We start from the raw sequence: 14079 nt of genomic DNA, 5'->3' as shown, positions 1-14079 counted from the left end.
CCCCGATGACAAGCGAACTGGTGAAAGACCCTGCGAGGACCTCTTAAGCGTTCTCCTATAAACTTGTGGCACCCACCCCTGATGGGCCACCTGGAAAGAGATGGGTGAATGCATGCCACTCTGCGTTTCCCTGGACTGGAGGCAAATGTGAGGGTGAGATCTGGGACTGCAGCCCGTGTGTAACCAAGACATCTGTGGGAACAAGGAGGTAAATGTCTAGACATGCAACAGGACTGTCGCCCTGTGCGGACACACGGTTTCAGCCTGACACCGACAGAGTGAAACTGTGCACACTTTCGGAGGGGTGTGTGAGGGGGCCGGTAAGCCCTGCTCTGCAACGACCCCACCTCTGCCGGGCGCCTGGGGGCCGGGAGGGCTCCAGGGTTGGGTGGGTCTTCACTGAGGTTCCCTCCCTAAGGTCTCCACCCAGCCGGGCAGGGTCAGTACCGGCTTTCTCCCCACCCGCCTGCCCCCCCCCCCCCCCAGCCCCCGGACAGTCGGGCCCAGTGAAAGCCAGAACTCGCTCATTTGCTCCTTGCTGGGAGGAGGGGCGGGTAAAGAACCTAATACACAATAGCCTCCCTGCCCAACGCCCAGGAGGGCCGCCACTCTACTTTCTCCAGCAAATCAAGGGTCTGGGAATGAGGTGGGGAGGGCGGGGCCCGCAGTTTGTAGGACCCGCCTCCTACCGCCTGCACCCTGCCGGGTGGGTAGAAAAAATCAGGTCAAGCCACTCTGGGGTGCCCTGCGCCTTTCCAGGAGTACCTCCCAAGAGACGGGCGTTTTTATCTGCGTTATCTCCTTAATCCCTTTGGTAATCAGGGGAAGGGTTGGCCCTATAATTTGGGCTAGGAAACGGTAGGCTCCTAAAATTTAACTTGCCTGAGGTTAGAAAGCAGAGAAGTCGAGCTCAAAACCTAGGCTGATGTCCAAAGTCGCTTCAGCAGCCGCCTAGGTGTGAAAGAGGATTTTAGAAAGAGGGACAGGTGCAGATGGAGAGGAAATGGGGGCTCCGAGGGGCCCTAGTCAGTGACAGGGAAGGAGCAGGACACAGGATAACAGGGATAGGTTCAGCCTGTGGTATAGGGGAGAGTGTATTTTAAAACATATCAGAAGGGGTATCAACTGTGTCTACAGATTTCATTTCTTTTTTTTTTTAACGTTTATTTATTTTTGAGACAGAGAGAGAGCATGAACAGGGGAGGGTCAGAGAAAGAGGGAGACACAGAATCTGAAACAGGCTCCAGGCTCTGAGCTGTCAGCACAGAGCCTGACGCGGGGCTCGAACCCACGGACCGCGAGATCATGACCTGAGCTGAAGTCGGACGCTTAACCGACTGAGCCACCCAGGCGCCCCCAGATTTCATTTCTTTAAATAAAGTGGAAAAATGCTCTTGGGCAATAAAATAAGGCTGCAGGCCATATGTCACAGGCAAGTTTGAGAACCCAGGATTAGATCTCAGACAAAGGGTGTAGTTTAGGATTTTGATCCTCTAAGCAACATCAGCAGCATATGAAGTTTGTTCTAAATTCGGGATCCAGACCCACCCCAGATGTAATAAATGAGAATCTGCATTTTAACAAGATCCCCAGGTGATTCCAACATGTTCAGGTTTAAGACATTGGCAGGAGCTATTTATATACAAAGGAATATACCTCTGTATATAAGTAAGTAAGTAAATAAATAAATTTATATTTTTATATATAAAATATAAAAAAATTAAAAAAGAAGAGAGAAAGAAAGAAAGAAAGAAAGAAAGAAAGAAAGGGCCCTGGCTGTCTCAATAGTAGAGCATGCAACTCTTGATCTCAGGGTCATGGGTTCAAGCCCCAATGTCGAGCGTGGAACTTACTTTAAATGAATGCACCTTATAATGTATATAAAAGAGCATCCCCTGGGACACTCCCCCTACACTCCTCCCCACTCCACAACTCTGGAGGAGGCAGAGAAGAAGGGAAGATTGTGTTCTCTTTTCATATTCTGTCTGAATGTCTAAATGGTGAAAATAACCCCCTCACTGAACTTCAGGCTGCACCCTCCTACCCACCCCAGCCTGTTCCCCCACCCTCCAACCCAGAACTATAGGCTTTGCACAGAGCAGATGTAAAAGGAGAGGAGGGATTTTCCTTCCTGGTTCTCCATTCCTTTGTCTAATAAAGGGTGATTCATTTGCTTCTATTTTAAATTTTTTACCTGTTTGAGTTCTCCCGCCCCCACTGGCTCAGACGAAGGGAGGGGGATAGAAGTGCCAAGAACCTCCTTCCAATCCCGGAGGGCTCCTGGAAGGTGGCAAGCCCAGGCTGGGAAGGCCCAGAGGGTGGATGCCGGCTAAGTATGGGGAAGAAGGAGGAGAAGGTCTCACAGGTCTGACAGTGCTCCAGGGTGGGTCCTAGAGGGGTGGAGGGGACAGTCAGAGATGGAGGAGGCCCAGCGGACCGGAGTGGATTGGAGGTGATATTTCCAGAGCCCTAGAAGGCAATGTCCCAGTGGATCTCTGGGCGAAGAGCTCCCTCCACAATATGAGAAATCCCTTGAGAAGCCTCGTGGGGGTCTCATCTCTAGTTCTCCTCAAATCCACTGCTCCCCTGGACTCAGCCATCCCTCCCCGAGACCCTGGCTCGGGTTAGACCCTGGGTTGGGATACCGGCCCCATTTAGCAACTTCGTGCTCTCAGGCAAGTTGCTTAACCTCTCTGGACCTTCATTGTCCTTGCCTATAAAGTGGGATGATATACCACGTAACTCATAGGGTAGTTGTTAGGGCTGTACTAGTACTTTTAAAAACTAGTTCAGTGCCTTGAACAGAGCAAGCACTCCACATTGTTGCTGATTAATATTATTATCGTTACACTATCATAACGGCGGGGGCAGCCGCCCCAGCACTCCCAAGGGTCCCTCAGACCACGGGCTGGCTTCCAGGGCCCTGACTCAAAGCGCCTCTCCCCGCGCGGCCCCTAGAGGGCGCCCGGAACTCACTTGTCCTGTGTTTCCGTGTCGGAGCCTCTGGTCCGGCTCCCACTCCTGGGTGGTTATTAAGTCGCCGCCGCCTCCAGCTTTCGGGTCTTGCGACTCCTCCCGAAGGAACGGAAGATACGTGGGCTCTGGGACTAAAGGGCTGAAAACCTGAAGGGGAAGGAGCAGCTTCCACCAAAGCCCTCCTTAGGGTGACACGCAGCAGTGGGGGGGCCTGCGCCCCCTTTGTCCCCCAGCCCTTAACAGCCGTCTTGCACACAAAGGGAGGCCGGATTTCCATAGGCTTCAGGGAGGAAGCGGCGACCGCTGGACCTTCTGAGCCTGGCTAGGGTCCTCGGCTGGAATCCCGGACGGCCCGCGGGCCCCAAGCCCAGCCTCAGCGCTCGCTGGAGCCCGGGGGCGGGCGGCGGAAGCGCGGGCCTAGGAAATCCCCACCCCCCAAGCCGCCGGCAGTCAAGTTAGGCCCTCCTCACTCCGGGCAGGGGGAGGGGGTGTGGGGAAGGGGAGTGCCCTCGACGAGGTGGGGTGGGGTGGGGTGGTGGTAACCGCGGGTAGGAGCCTCTTGGGGTCGGGACCGCCGCCAGTTTGAGGGAACTAAGAATGCCAGCACTAGAGAGTGTGTGTGCCCAGCACCCGCACACCTGTAGCTCCCTGCCCTGGTGCCACATCGCACACCCCAAGGGTCGCACAGAGGGTGGAGGTATGTGAGGTTGTCCACAGCGATGCAGGCTGTGACCGAGCAGATGAGTCCGTAGGCACCCCTCCCAACACAACATGAGCACCCCACCGCCTCCTCCACTCACTCACCCACCACCACCCTCTCCATCGAACACACTATCTTCAGATTCTGCTCTGATTTCTTTGGAAAATCCGAACCGGATCTAGCCCTCGCTCAGCTTGTTTCATCGGGCTCCCCAGGATAAGGAGTCCAGGCGTGGGTGCAGGGGAGTGGTGCCAGGGGCCTCCCTGGGCTGGCATTGGGCAAAGAATTCGAGCCACGCGGGAAAAGCGGAAGTGACTCGCGTTAGTTGCCAGGGCAGCGGCCTGGCCGTGAGGCTCCAAACTCTGAGCTGATTGGGGAGCAAGACTCCAAGGACTGCGTGGGAGTGAGAAGTGTGTGAAGATGGGCACGAGGGGGGAGCTTGAGAGAAGGGATTTCCTCCCGCATCTGGTCTGAGGGGCCCTCAAGGCAGCCCCGGGGCCCCAGCTCCGCACCTCCCACGGCATTGCCTCCGATTCCCAGATTCCCAACTGCTCCAGCTCTGCCCAGCCCGGAGGGAGGTCCCTCTTAGTAGAAGTCTCATACACCTGGAAACACCTTGCCCTCCTGCAAGCACACCATAAGCAGGATGCCCATCTGGGTCGTGGGCCCAGGGCAAATCCCACACCTGCCACCACAGTAGGGACGTCACAAGGCAGTGCTCAGGCCGTGCCCACACAGCCCCCAAGCACAGATCGGCACAAAGCCGCTATTATAGTTAACAGGTTGAGCCAGATTCTCTGTGTACCACCGGCGGCACAACACAGGCCTCTAGGACCCCAGCCCTGCCTGGGTTTCTGGGCTTCACGGGCCACCACCCACTCAGCCACCCCGCTGGGCTGCGCCTGGTCTGAGCCGGAGCTCAGGGCTCACTCGCCGCGCAATTTGGTCCGGGCAGTGAGCTCACTCAAGCCAAGGAAGGAAGCCGATCTTTCTGCTCAGGCAGGTTCGTTAATTCCTCTTCTCTTTCCGCACCTCTCTTCACAGTTATTCGGACACTGAGTTCCATTTCAATTTCTGAACAGAGACGACCATTTCCGGCAGGCGCGGTGGCCAGCCGGGAGTTGTGAGCTTTCTGCTGCGGGTCTTTGGCCCTGACTGTGACCCTCGCAGCCCGCTCTCCACCAGCCTCCGCCCCCCCCCCCCTCCACCAGGGGCCGGGGTGTGCGGGTTCAGCTGCTCCTGGCGGGCCCCGAGCCATCCTGGCCTTTCCCCGCTGCCGCGGCCTCGGCCGATGCGGGATTCACCGGAGATTCGGTCCCAACGAATTCCTGGTGGAGACGGGGGAGTCCTGCGCGGCCCCTGGGCTCCAAGAGCCTCGGTGCCCCTGGGAGTCTGGCACCCCAGGGACGTCTCCCCCGAGGGCCTGGGCGCGTGGGAGGGGCCCCTGGAGAGAGCGCGACCCTGGCCTCCCGCAGCCAGCGAGCGCCGAGAGCCAGCGCGTACCCCGGGAGCCGGCACGCGCGGAGCCGGGTGACCTCCAGGGCCGGGAGCCCGGCATGCGGGATGCCCACTTCCACGCGAGTCCCCGACAAGCTGGACGGGGTCGGAGAGCGGTAGGGCGGAGGGGCATACGCCCGCGTGGTTATGAGGGTGAACCCTAGCTGTTTGTGAAGATCAGGGAGGTAGAAAGTATTTCGGGGAGGGGTGTATAATGCCTAATTTTGCAGTTTGTTTTGTAAAAGGGGGCGAAGGGTTCTGGGGAAGAACCTGGATTGGAGCCTGCTGGGGAGGTTGTGTTTGTTCCGGGCAGAGGCTCCCCACTCCTGACTCAGCTGGACAGTCCGTGGCCAGAAAATATCCAGTAGCCTCTGGGGCCAGCAGCCTCTAGAGGGGGTCTCCAGGATTGGGAGGTGGGAGGAAGGCCCCGGTCTCCACTGAAGTTCACAGACTCTGGAATCTGATGGGGGCGGGGTGGGGGGTGCACTGAAGGTGCATCTTACAGACATAAATGGAGAAGATACCTCGCCAAATGGAGAAGGTACGGGCCTGGCAGCTCCAGTCCCTGCAGGACAGGAGGGATCAGCTAGACCTGCCCAGGCAGAAGGAAATGAATTTGGTGGTTCCGGGAGGCCATTCCCGGATTTCTCCTGGCCAGGTCCTGGGTGTTTCAGACGGTGCAGGCGGGAGGTGGGCTGCAGACCCCGTGTTGTGGCCAGAACCTTCTCCCCAAGGCAAACTGCACGTCAGGGCCCTGCCTGGTCACCCAAAGGACCTGGGGGGCGAGGCGGGAGGGCCAGCCTTAGTCCTTCGGACCCAGAATCCTCTTCTCCTGAGGAGATCAGGCTCCAAGGGGGCCACGGATGAGGGATGGATAAGCACGGCCCCACCCAGTCAAATTTATCCTTTGGGCCTACTAGGCTGGGAGGCTGCTGGGCTTTGTCCCCCACCCCCGTGGCATGGCAGGTCCAGGATGGCAGCCTGGGCAGGGATGAAGGAGAGTGTCTCCGAAGGTTTCTGTGACTCTGCACCCTCCCCCAACATAGCTCTGTATACCTGAACAAGTCCCACACCCACTCCCTTCTAGTTTCTAGCCACCAAGTTCTGTCACACTCCCATCCCAAAGAAAGAGCCTATCTCCCCCTCCCCCTCCCCCCCCCCCCCCCCCCCCCCGCGCCACTTAATTCCCCCAGGATTATGCATGTCCTCAGAGCCTCCACCACCTATAGCTTCTTTCAGAAAAAACAAGTCAGTTTTGTGCACCTAAGATTGGTCTCATAGGCAGGGGGACTGGATGTTACAGGGAGTGTTGTGTCCCATGGCTGCTGTCCTGGCTGGAGTGGGTGTGGGGCCCCCTGAAGGTCCCTAGGAAATCACTTACTCAGATCTCTACTAGGCCAGATTAGTGCTGGGAGCCAGGAAATCCTACTAAGAGCACTACAGGATCCTGGCCCAATTACTGACTCACTGTGCTCCAACCTGTGGGGCTTACTGAGGAAGGGTCTAGAACCCTGGAACTCCTAGCAGATGTTAGTAGCCCCCCCCCCCGCCCCGTGCATCACACACCCTACCTTAGACCCCACACACCAGCAGTGCGCAACTACACCCACTCAATCACAACCAATCACACACACTCACCGACAGGGACAGTCACCCACAAGGAGCCACACTCTCTACTTCATTCCCCCATTATATACTGTCACACACACGTATATATAGTAAAATACACATCTCATATATGATTACATGTCACACACGATTACATATCACACACAAGTGTATTCACACCATTACGGGTGATTCACGATTACAAACATTCGCACATTTAACACAAAAATGGGTTCACGAGGAGAAACTCACATGTACTCTCACACACATTGACACGGGAGTCATACACAGTCACAGATTTGGGTGGGTAGTCACCGGTACCCCAGAAAGACACAATCCCATTCGCACATGGTCACACAGACCACTGCAAGTTCGTATGTATGATGCTAGTTTCGATTTGCGACTTAAGCAGAGACAAGCACTTAACAATAGTTGCCAACACAATGACACGCTTAAACACTGTTACATTCACGATCAGTTACATCCTGAAGGCCCATGCCATCACAAACACACAATGCACACACGCACAACCCTCACACCCAAAGACAGTGTATCTCCTCAAGCATCCACGTCCCAGGAGAGCCTGGCACTCCTTCCTTTCCTCAGGTCTGTTTCTCTCTGTCCCCCTCCTTCCCTCTCTTCAGGACCTGCAGGTCCTGGCCCCCGGGTGTCCCTTATGCCCAAGACAGCAGCAGCTGCCCCAGCGGCACCATTTCACACCAAACCCAAGTAGCTGCAAGGTGCTGGGCTCAGCAAGGAGCAGGTAGTCCTGACTCCGGATCCGGAGGGTTTTATTATTTTTTCACATAAATTACACAAGCACTTTATAAAATGGTTACACAGAAAACACCTTATAAGTGCATAACTTAAGCTCCCCGTATGAACAGGATCTGGAGAAGCAGGCTGAGTCTGTGTGAAAACCTGCCTGTGCGTACCTGGGTGCGGCTAGGATGTGTGACGGGGGCCTGGAGGGCCGTGACGCTGTCGTGTGTGGGGTAGTGTGTCACAGTGTGGCCGTAGCCTCGTGTTTGTGAGAAGTGCCATGCTGTTCACAATGCAGCTGGGTCACCCCTAGCTTATGCCTGACAGTGAGAGTCAAGGGTGTGAAGGCGATGGCTCTATGTGTGCATGACACTCTGTCGTAGGTCCTCTGTGTTTGGCTCTGGGTGACACCACCAGAGACCGTGAAATCGCTTCTGTGTGGGCCTGCGGGCGTCCACGTGTGATGGGGAGTGGAATACAGAGGAGTTCTTCCCAGAGCAAGTTCAAATGACAGCCCCTGCTGTCCTCTGAGGACCCCTGAAACTTATTCCCCAACGTCCTCTGCCTCTCTCAGTCCCACGTTAAAAATCAGAATAAAATAAAATAGACGTAAACCGAGAGGACTCTGAACAGTTCCAGGGGGGCGCGGGACCACTTAGGCGTCTGGAACGAGGTCGCGTGTCCCTGTCTCCCGCGCTTTTTTCCCCCCCACCAAAGAGAAAACAGCGTCGGCAGGAGCTCCGCCAGGCGCAGGGGGCACCGCGTTCCCCTCCCGGGCACAGTCTGAAGCAGGAGGGGGTGGGAGAGAGTCCCGGCTCTCAGCCTCCGCGACCCCTCGGCTGGACCCGGGCTCTCTCCGGGCAGAGCGGGCAGGCTCACTCGCAGGCGGACGCCACGGACGTGACGCTGGTGATCTTGGTGGAGTCGTCAGACCACGGCTGCAGATTCTGCAGGGCGAAGAGCGAAGAGTTGTGCACGCATAGCGGGTCGGCGGGCAAGGGCTGCGCCAGACTCTTCTGGAAGGCCTCTTGCTGCAGCTGCAGGAGAATGCGGTTCGCCTGCTGCCTCTCAGCCTCACGCTCCTCCGCGGTCTGCCGCCTGCACCGGGGACAAGCCGTTACCGACGCTTCGAGCGCGCTCCCGGGAAACAGCCTGGACGAGCACTGCTCCCTTCACAGCCCCCAACTCCAGCTTGGGCCCCTTTAACACACACCCTAATCTTGAGGGTCCTGACTCCGACACAGACTGGAAACCCCACAAGTAAATGGAGCGCAGGAACCCCGGGGGAGCTGTGGGGATATACGCCAGGCCCAAGCATCTGGAGCTCCCCGTGCCCCACTAGCCTCGGAGGGCGCAGCCAGGGGTAGGGTGGCATCTCGCCTCTCCCCAGCTCTGCGGTGCCAAGCCTGAGGCGCCTCACCCTCCCCACCAGTCCAGGGCAGAGGCGGGAGCCGGTGGATTGCCTTCGAGGTGCTTTGCCAGACCTCTCTTCTCTGCGAAACTCTCGCAGCCTTCCTACCTCCTGGGCCGAGCCCTGTGCCCTGCCGGGACTCCCGCCGGACCAGCGCCTTTCTCCGAGGCGGTCCAGGGAGGCGATGACTCACTTATTCCATTTAATGCCTCCCCTCCACCCCGTCAACTGAGATCAAACGTCTGTCTCTAAGGTGGACAGACCTAATGGGAGTCCCGGGGGCCTCCAGAAGCAATTTGTAGGCGATCGATGAAGCCGCGCGAAGCCAGCGAGGGCCTCTCCCAGCGGTGGACGCCGGCCTCCCGCCCGCCGCCCCTTCTTGCCTTTAGCTCCGCGCGTCTTTCTGTGTCTCGCCTTCCCCTTCTTTCCTGCATTTCAAACTGCCTGAGCCTTTCTCTTCCTTTTCCGCTTTGTGTCCTTCTCTCTTGTTGTCTCTCACCCCACCCTCTTCGTTCTCTCAGAATTAAGAGAATTTGTTTGAAACGAAAATGAAGGTTTAGTCATCCACTGCTTTCTTTTATTACCCTAAGACTTCTTCAAGCTGCCCGGGTTTTCCTTTTCTCCCTGGGGTGGGGTGTTTATCTTTGCCCCTTCCCTTCTCTTCGCCTGACACTCTCGGTGATCCCAGAGCCCCTTGTCTTCCAGGGACCTGCCTCGCTCCCTCCTCTCGCCTAGGCTGCAGCCCTGGTGGGGCCTTGGGAACACTAGTGCCCACACCCCTACTCTGCCAGCCCTAGCTACCTCTTTAACTAGATCCCAGAGGTCTGAAGCCATATACTCCATTTCTTCCCCAACGACAGGAATGGGGTCGAGGCAGAGTCGTGGGGGCAGTGGCTTCCTGTGGAAGCCACGCCGGTGGAATCCCGGGCAGGTCCCTCGCCTTCGTTCAGAAAAAGAGGACACTCCAATTCCTTCCTCCAGCGCTAGGCCCACTGGGCCACGGCACCACGCACGTCGCCCAGACTCTCCTGCGCTCTCCCCCCTGAGGCCTGAGCTAGTGAGAAACTTCTGGAACCAAACTTGTGGAACCAAGTATGCGGGCCAGATGTGCGGGAGGGGTGCAAGTGGGTACAGCTGGAGAAAGCTCCGGTGCTTGCGGTGAGTAAGGCTGCCTAGGAGCGTGGGACGTTGAGAGAGAGAGAGAGAGAGAGAGAGAGAGAGATGTATGTGTGGTGGGGGGATTTTAGTGTACTGGGTGTGTGACGGGAGAAGGGTAAATGTGTGTGTGGTGAGCGCCCGCACACACACAAACACACACACCCATCTGCTCCTAATTGATCCCCCTTTCAGTGGGACTCTCCAAAACCCCGCTGCAGCCGGTAGGGATTGATTTTCCTCTTCCAGGGTGGGAGACAGGCTGCGTGAGGGCCTGGCTGAGTGTCCGGGGAGGAGGGAGTCAGAGGGGCCCAGGCTCCCGGTTTGGGGCCGGGCAGCTCCACCAGGAGCCCTCTCTGGGGCGGCAGAAACGAGGCGCAGGCCATCCGGCCTCCAGTCTCCGGGAGGGAGGAGGCATGTCTGTAAGCGCTACTTTGTGCAAACAAAAAGTCCCTCAGCGTTCACTGATTGCCAAAGCCCGGACTGCAAGGACTGACTGTGCTCTAGCCCCGCAGGTTCCCCAAGCAGCGGCGGTGACCAGCCGCGTCTACACCAGCATTGAGCGTAACGGTCAGAAAGCCAAGAAGCCTCCGGTAAAACAGAGCGGGGGCTCTCCAGCCCCACCCCGGGCATCGGCCTCGGCTGCTCCCGGTTCCTGGCGAGCCTAGCAGGGAACCGATCAGAAGCCGGAGAGCGGAGGGGGCGTGAGCGCCCCAGGAGAGACCCCGGGGGCTGAGAACTGCCCGCCCCGCGCGCGCTCACCTCCACTTCGTCCGCCGGTTCTGGAACCAGGTTTTGACCTGAGCGTCGGTCATTTTGAGCGCCTTGGCCAGGGCGGCGCGCTCGGCCGAGGCCAGGTACTTCTGCCGGTGGAAGCGCTTCTCCAGCTCGCAGATCTGCAGGCGCGTGAAGGACGTGCGCGGCTTCTTCTTCTTGGGGGGCGTCCGGTTCTGATAGGGGTGACCTATACGGCGTGTTACAGTGAAGGGTGAGAGGGCCACTGGAGCGGGAGACAGACAGACGGCAGAGGCAAGCGGCAGAGCGTCAGGAGGCGTCCCAGGCCCGACTCCCCGCGATCAGCGAGCGCAGAGGCCAGACCCCAGGAACGGGGCCGCGATCCTCCCGTCAGCCCTCAGCTCCAAGCCCGCGGCGGGAAACGGCCCCCTCCCGCCCGCCAGGCGGACGCCGCCGCCGCCGCCGCCGCCGCCACGGAGGCCTCCCTAGCCCCGGGCTCCCTCGTGCCCAAGCCAGTCTCCTGGAGGGGCTTGTCTGAGGCGAGCTAAAGGTCGAAGCCCCCCACTGCTCCAGGAAGCTGCCCAGCAGCTTGAAGCGGCACCTGATCAAGACGGGGGTGGGGGTGGGGGAACCCTGGGTCCTGGCCTGAGCCGCCACCAACACAGCAACATACACAGACACATCACATACCAAGGGGCAAATTGCCTATCTATACACCCGGCCTGACAGACAGGCACACAAGCAGACACATACAGGACACAGGGCAACACAAGGTGACAGTCATTCACTTCCTCAGAACCTTCTTGGGGCCTGAAGCCAGATTAGGGCGGCCGGTGGCTCCCCTAGGTAGGCCCTGTGTGGAACAGCTTTCACCAGAGACCTAAGACCAGTGGGTTCCAGGCTGAGGGTTCCATCAGGGCCCTTCAAGACTGGACTGGCCTGGGTGGGCAGGGGGAGTGGAATGGCCAGCAGGCTCTGCCTCCCCAGGCCTGAGAGGACTTAGGTTGGGGTCCTGGGGTCCCTTGAGTACAGGGTCCTTCCTGGAGGCCCAGGGCAGAATGGCTGTATTGCCTCTGCTGACCCCCTAACTCCTTTCCACCGTTGGGCCCTGGAGCCCGAGCCCCATGGGAGTCCCACCTCGCCATCGCCATCGGCAGCGGCCAGTACCTCCCGCCGCCTCTAAGGCCCAGCCGGGAACCCAGGCTCAACTCGTGGCTACTTCTCAGCGGGCTTGGGAGCTGGGCTCGGCGGGAGGATCGAGGATCCTCGCCTCGGATCCCAGGAATGCTAAGGGGTAGCTGGAAGTGAGGCCGAAGCAAGGGGCCCGCGCGTGAGCGAGAGCTGAGTGCCGAGAGCGGAAGCGAGAGCGGAGGGAGCCGGAGCGAGCGGAGGAAGGCGCGGAGCAGGCAGCGGAGAGGGCGGCAGTCGGCCGCCGCGGAGTGCGTAATCGTCCCAGGAGTTGTCCTTGGGCCGCCGCGGATCGATCGCCGGTCAGGCCGGTGCATTATTCACACTGGAGGGAACAGGGCTGGGCCCAGAGGGGAGGACGCCAGGCCGGGACCGAACGAAAATGAACCGGGAGGCTCAGCCTCACGCTGCCACCGACCTGGACGAAGCCCGCAGTCCGGGAAAGAGGGCCCACCAGCTCTGCTGCTTTACTCAGGCTTCGGGCCTCTGCCGGCCCGGCAAGCGCAACCGACACTGGAGCTCGGAGCCCGAAGTGAAGTGGGGTGTGTGGTGTGTTTGAAAGCGTGTGTGTTTGTGTGTGTGGTGGGGGGGGGGGACGAGAGGTTGGGAACCTGTTCTTTCCTAGCGTCTGATTCTGGGGCTCTTCGCCTCAGCCAGAGAACGTTGGCCCGGACGGAAAAAACAGTTTGTTCACATCGGGCCCCTTTCTCCAAGATTCCCGAGCCCCAAATGCCGGGGTGAAAGGTAGTCCCGAAGCTACATTCCCCTTCCCTCGGCGACACTGAACCCAGCGACTCCGAGAGGGGATCAGGGAGCGCTTTTCAGAGTAGGGGTCCTGCGGGAGGGACGGAGAGGGGCCCAGGACGGGAGAACTCTTCGAGCATGACGATTCCGTGAGCGTGGAAAGGTGGCAGGCGGCTGAACTCGGGGGAAGCACCGAGAGGAGCTGGGTAACCTGGTGCGTAGAGGGGGCTGCGGGGAGCCACCGGGCAGGGGAAAGGTAGCGCAGAGCCCGGGCCGCGGCCAGGCGGGGCGCGTGCCGGCCGGACTCACCTGTGAACCTGTCCTTTGTGTATCTGCGGTTACTCTCCATCCAGGGGAAGGTGAGCCCGGTGAGGTTGTTGACACCCGGCACAGCAGGCACGGAGGGAACGGTGGGCAAGCCGGTAGCCAGAGGTTGGGGGTGGGCCACCGCTCCAGCTAGCGGCCTATGAGCCGGCACCCGGATCACCCCTGCAGCGCTCAGCGCCCCCCCGCCGCCGCCGCCGCCTCCCCCGCCGCCGCCGCCTCCCGGACCGGGGCCGCCCGCCAAGGCCATGTTCACGTTGTAGGAGCCAGCCAGCGGGCCCATGCTGCAGGCGCCGCCGCCGCCGCTAGTAGGGCCACCAGGACCGCTCGGGCCGCCGGCACCATAGGCCCCCGCGCCCCCGGCCCCCGCCCCGGCCGCGGGGCCCCCGCCGCCGTAAGCGTAGGCTCCTCCAACCAAACAGCCAAGGCCGTATTCTCCGTCCTGGAGGCGCGAGGCGGGCCCCATGCAGCCGCCTTGGTCCGGGCTGTTGAGGATCTGGTCGATGCCGAAGCTGATGGGCTCCGCATGGCCGGGGTGGAGATGGTGCGGACCCAGGTGCTCCATGCTGGCCCCCGGCCCCGGCCCCGCGGGGGGGGCCTGGGCGGCGGCGATCGCTGTGTTTGGCTCGGGGGGCAGCGCGCAGGGGCGCGGAGGCGGCAGCCGCTCCCGGCTGCGCGGAGACTTGAAGGCGAAGTGCGCAGAGGGCTAAAGTAGGGGGGGAGGGGAAGGAGAGAGGGGGCGCCGTATTCTTCCCCTCTCAGGCTGCTCCTTCCCCTCTCCGTCTGCTAGCTCGATGTTGACTCTGGGACATCAATCACCGGGCGAAAAAGCCCGGTGCAAGCGAGCCTAGCCGTTTCGGCCGGGTCTCTCCATTGGCTGTGCGTGGAGAGGAGCGGGGTGAATGACAGCGCGGGGGAGGGGCGGAGAGGGGGAGAGGGAGGCCGGGAGCCGAGACTGATGCAGGAGCCAGAGACAGAG

The 14079-nt window shown here is 59.8% G+C and overlaps 1 protein-coding gene across 2 annotated transcripts; it reads right to left on the bottom strand.

Moving 5' to 3' along the window:
- Positions 1-7525: 7525 nt before the first annotated feature.
- TLX1 (T cell leukemia homeobox 1) lies at positions 7526-13923 on the bottom strand. 2 transcript variants are annotated; one of them, XM_045438631.1, is made up of 3 exons: positions 13086-13923; positions 10872-11109; positions 7526-8641 (listed from the first exon to the last, which is right to left on the bottom strand). In XM_045438631.1, exons 1-3 carry the CDS (start codon positions 13663-13665, stop codon positions 8419-8421), a joined length of 1041 nt encoding a protein of 346 aa, XP_045294587.1. In that variant the 5' UTR covers positions 13666-13923; the 3' UTR covers positions 7526-8418. The 2 variants fall into 2 exon arrangements, with proteins under 2 accessions (XP_045294587.1, XP_045294588.1); XM_045438632.1 differs by having other exon boundaries at positions 10872-11073; positions 13086-13916.
- Between the last annotated feature and the right edge of the window lie 156 nt (positions 13924-14079).

This window comes from Leopardus geoffroyi, chromosome D2 (assembly GCF_018350155.1).
Source record: "Leopardus geoffroyi isolate Oge1 chromosome D2, O.geoffroyi_Oge1_pat1.0, whole genome shotgun sequence".
NCBI lineage: Eukaryota > Metazoa > Chordata > Mammalia > Carnivora > Felidae > Leopardus > Leopardus geoffroyi.
The sequence above is the reverse complement of the archived record's forward strand: the minus strand, read 5'-3'. Positions and strand labels throughout refer to the sequence as shown.

What these genes read in the sequence shown, in the direction of transcription:
- TLX1 (XM_045438631.1), bottom strand. Translation starts at nt 13,665, where the DNA reads ATGGAGCACCTGGGTCCGCACCATCTCCACCCCGGCCATGCGGAGCCC. An exon ending in CACAAAGGACAGGTTCACAG is followed by an intron (nt 11,110 to 13,085) that starts GTGAGTCCGGCC and finishes CTCCCGCTCCAG; the next exon opens with TGGCCCTCTCACCCTTCACT. An exon ending in AACCGGCGGACGAAGTGGAG is followed by an intron (nt 8,642 to 10,871) that starts GTGAGCGCGCGC and finishes TCCCCGGTGCAG; the next exon opens with GCGGCAGACCGCGGAGGAGC.